Here is a 3,723-nt window from a genome sequence, read left to right on the forward strand (position 1 = left end):
ATTTTCCCCCATGGCTATAGATATGGAGTTGCCACTGTCCCCCATGGCCATTAATATGGAGTTGCCACTGTCCCCCCCATGGCCATTAATATGGAGTTACCACTGTCCCCCATAGCCATTAATATGGAGTTACCACTGTCCCCCATGGCCATTAATATGGAGTTACCACTGTCCCCCATGGCCATTAATATGGAGTTACCACTGTCCCCCATGGCCATTAATATGGAGTTACCACTGTCCCCCATGGCCATTAATATGGAGTCACCCCTGTCCCCCATGGCCATTAATATGGAGTTACCACTGTCCCCCATGGCCATTAATATGGAGTTACCACTGTCCCCCATGGCCATTAATATGGAGTTACCACTGTCCCCCATGGCCATTAATATGGAGTTACCACTGTCCCCCATGGCCATTAATATGGAGTTACCACTGTCCCCCATGGCCATTAATATGGAGTTACCACTGTCCCCCATGGCCATTAATATGGAGTTACCACTGTCCCCCATGGCCATTAATATGGAGTTACCACTGTCCCCCATGGCCATTAATATGGAGTTACCACTGTCCCCCATGGCCATTAATATGGAGTTACCACTGTCCCCCATGGCCATTAATATGGAGTTACCACTGTCCCCCATGGCCATTAATATGGAGTTACCACTGTCCCCCATGGCCATTAATATGGAGTTACCACTGTCCCCCATGGCCATTAATATGGAGTTACCACTGTCCCCCATGGCCATTAATATGGAGTTACCACTGTCCCCCATGGCCATTAATATGGAGTTACCACTGTCCCCCATGGCCATTAATATGGAGTTACCACTGTCCCCCATGGCCATTAATATGGAGTTACCCCCCCCCCCCCCCTTTGTGGCTATACCATGCTCAATTTTTTTAGGAAAGCTTTTCACAAAGATGTTGGAGGGTCTCTCTGGGTATTTGTGCCTATTTGTGAGGTCAGGTCCTGATGCTGGATGAGAAGACCGGGCTCACAATCAACGTTCCAATTCATACCAAAAGCCTGCAGTAGGGTTGAGGTCACGGCTCTGTGCACACTGAAGTTTCCCCCACCAAGCTGGTCACACCATGTCTTTATGGAGCTGGCTTTGTACACTGTTCCACCATGGTGGAACAGAAAAGGGTCTTCAAACTGTGACCACAAGACTGGAAGAGCACAATTGTCTACAATGTCTTTGTATGATGGAGGATTACCAGAACCTTCACTGGAGACCCCTGAACTCCATCATTATGAAGAGGGGTCCACATACTATGTGCCATGTGGTTGGTGTGATGGTCTGGTGTCTACAATGTCTTTGTATAATGGAGTATTAACAGAACCTTCACTGGAGACACCTGAACTCCATCATATGTACTTTCGGCCTTATAGTGTAGTTAACCTTCTAAAATAAACATATCTGGGTTACATTTAGGTATCTAGCTCACTTCCATCTTCACATTCGAGCCCACCCCAATAGGACCACATTGAACAGAACAGGTTGCTCTTAGTCTGACCTCAGGAATTATTCTGCAATGTGTTATGGGGTTTGCAATGCTGCAAGTGGAGAAATCTGCATGATTGTGGCAGAACCAGTTAAAGTCTCACCTAGTAGTCCTTGCCGCTCTATCTTCTTCTTGGCCTTTTGGTTGGCCTCCATCTTCACCACCGCAGAGGCTGAAGGACCCACCAGCGAAGAGTTACCAGGAGTGCTCATGGACAAGCTGGAATCGTGGCTGGAATGCCCGGGAAGGTCCTGCTCCCCTTCGTCACTGTCCGAGTCCTCATCGTGGTCCTCATCTGCGGAGAAAAAAAAAAAGCCAAAAAGGTCATGGAGAGTCCTGGCAACATCTTGACGATCAACTTGTTGATAACAACCCCCACCAAGTTCTCCCATAATGCTTCAAGAGTCTGATTGGTTGCTAATGGCTACACGTTATGTGTCATCTCAGACCAATAATGATTTATTGAACCCAATGCCATCTCCACGTTCATTAATATTACAATCTACCCACCTGCTTCAGCAGCCCCTTCCGAGCTGACCCCCGACCTCTCCTGCCCCTTCCGCTCCGCTCCTTCCTTGACCTTCAGACAGGACCCTTTATGGTGCGGAAGCTTCTTCTGCAACTTGCTGGGGGAAAGGGCCTCCTTGCGGTGAAAAGCGCCAGCGCTGGATGCCAGTGCCTTGGTCTTCAGCTGAGAAACCTTCCGCGCCAGTTTGGACACCAGCTTGTTTTGAGGGCAGACCATCTTTTTACAGTGCATTTTAACCTGGGAAACCAAAACATGATGTTTTTTTAGACTTTACCTCCAACACAGATCACATTTTACAACAAAAAGAACATCTTAGAACAGGAAATATTTGACTCAAGGTCCAAGCAATTCGACCAGGGGCGTAACAGTAGCCATAGCAGCCCATGCGGCTGCTATGGGGCCTGGGGGGTGGAAGGGGGCCCAATGAAGGATTGCTGAAGTAGCTGTTGACTCTGTGGCATTTCCAATCAAGAAGAGTTGATATCAGATGTACAGGAAGAGACTCTATATAGAGAGCTCTCCTGCTACCTGGGGTTTTCCATGGGGCCCAATTAGAATTTTGCTATGGGGCCCAGCGATCTGTGGTTAGGCCCCTGAATTCAACCATCTAAGAACAAGGGATCTGTAGTTGGTGGGGAGGGCCATATGATGTAGTTGCTGCCCACACTGCCATAGGTTCAGGGGTTTACTGGGGGCGGGTACCAGTCTAAGTACCTGGATTTGACTTAGTTTAGCCTCCTGCAGTCCCTATGCAGCAGAGCTCAGACGGGGGTAGGAGAAGCAGCACAAGAAGCCAATACCTTGTGCCACAGTGTTCATGTGCCATCAATGAGCATTCTGATAAGAGGAGAGAGCAGAGTGACACAGAGATGAGCTCCGAATATAACTTGGCATCAGCCCCTTGCAATTCTTTTTATAGCAGAACTCAGAATAGGAGAGAGAGAAGCAGCACGAGAAGCCGGTAAGTTGTGCGGCACAGGTCATGTGCTAACAAGGGACATGCTGATAGGAGGAGAGAGAGTTAGAGTGACTGAGAGGTGAGCTCATCCGTCTGCTGCTTCTCTTTTCACTGCCTAGTCACAGGCTGGGGGAGAAGCAAGAACTGTATGTGAATTTCAGCAGAACAAAACCAGGTATTCTGGCCTGCCGGACAGTGCTGTACTGTGCTGTGCTGCATAGCTGTGCAAATCACAGGACTGGATGGACCGAAAGACCAATCCCTCAGCAGGTAACGCACCTCCCCAATGTTTGTTTCATTTGCGTGTTTAGTGGTTTGCCTGACGTTTAGCCTTAAGCTGGTTTGCTTTCAGGTGGAACATAACCTGCCAATACCATAGTAGAGGAACCCACCGCTTTATGATCGACGTCACTGTAGCTTTCCTCCGATGTTTTACTTTTCTTCTTCTTCGGTTCCCCATCGCCGCGCAACTGCTACTATCAATACTGCCATAGTTTATTATTACACGCTGCCTTCTATCCCAGGAGGTTAGGAGTCTACACTTCGAATGTGCCAGTTCACGTGGCAGATTATTGTAAATGGTTCAGATTTACATGAAGGGATATATTTAGAAACTAAAACAACAACAAAAACCCCACACACAATATATAATGTGACCATTATTATAGGTTATATTATACATTGTGTTATAATAAATGGCAGAAGAAGAAGAAGTGCATGTCAGGGGGGG

At 47.8% G+C, this 3,723-nt stretch overlaps 1 protein-coding gene across 1 annotated transcript in view; it reads right to left on the reverse strand.

Annotated features, from left to right (window-relative positions):
* The window catches only part of BAHCC1 (BAH domain and coiled-coil containing 1), a 103,562-nt gene that overhangs the window by 17,543 nt on the left and 82,296 nt on the right, over positions 1-3,723 (reverse strand). Inside the window, 3 exon segments of the mRNA XM_018568741.1 lie at positions 1,610-1,801; positions 2,017-2,272; positions 3,386-3,466. Coding sequence (XP_018424243.1) covers positions 1,610-1,801; positions 2,017-2,272; positions 3,386-3,466 — 529 coding nt within the window.

The sequence above is a fragment of the Nanorana parkeri genome, unplaced genomic scaffold (assembly GCF_000935625.1).
Source record: "Nanorana parkeri isolate BGI_ZX_2015 unplaced genomic scaffold, ASM93562v1 scaffold1237, whole genome shotgun sequence".
Classification (NCBI taxonomy): domain Eukaryota; kingdom Metazoa; phylum Chordata; class Amphibia; order Anura; family Dicroglossidae; genus Nanorana; species Nanorana parkeri.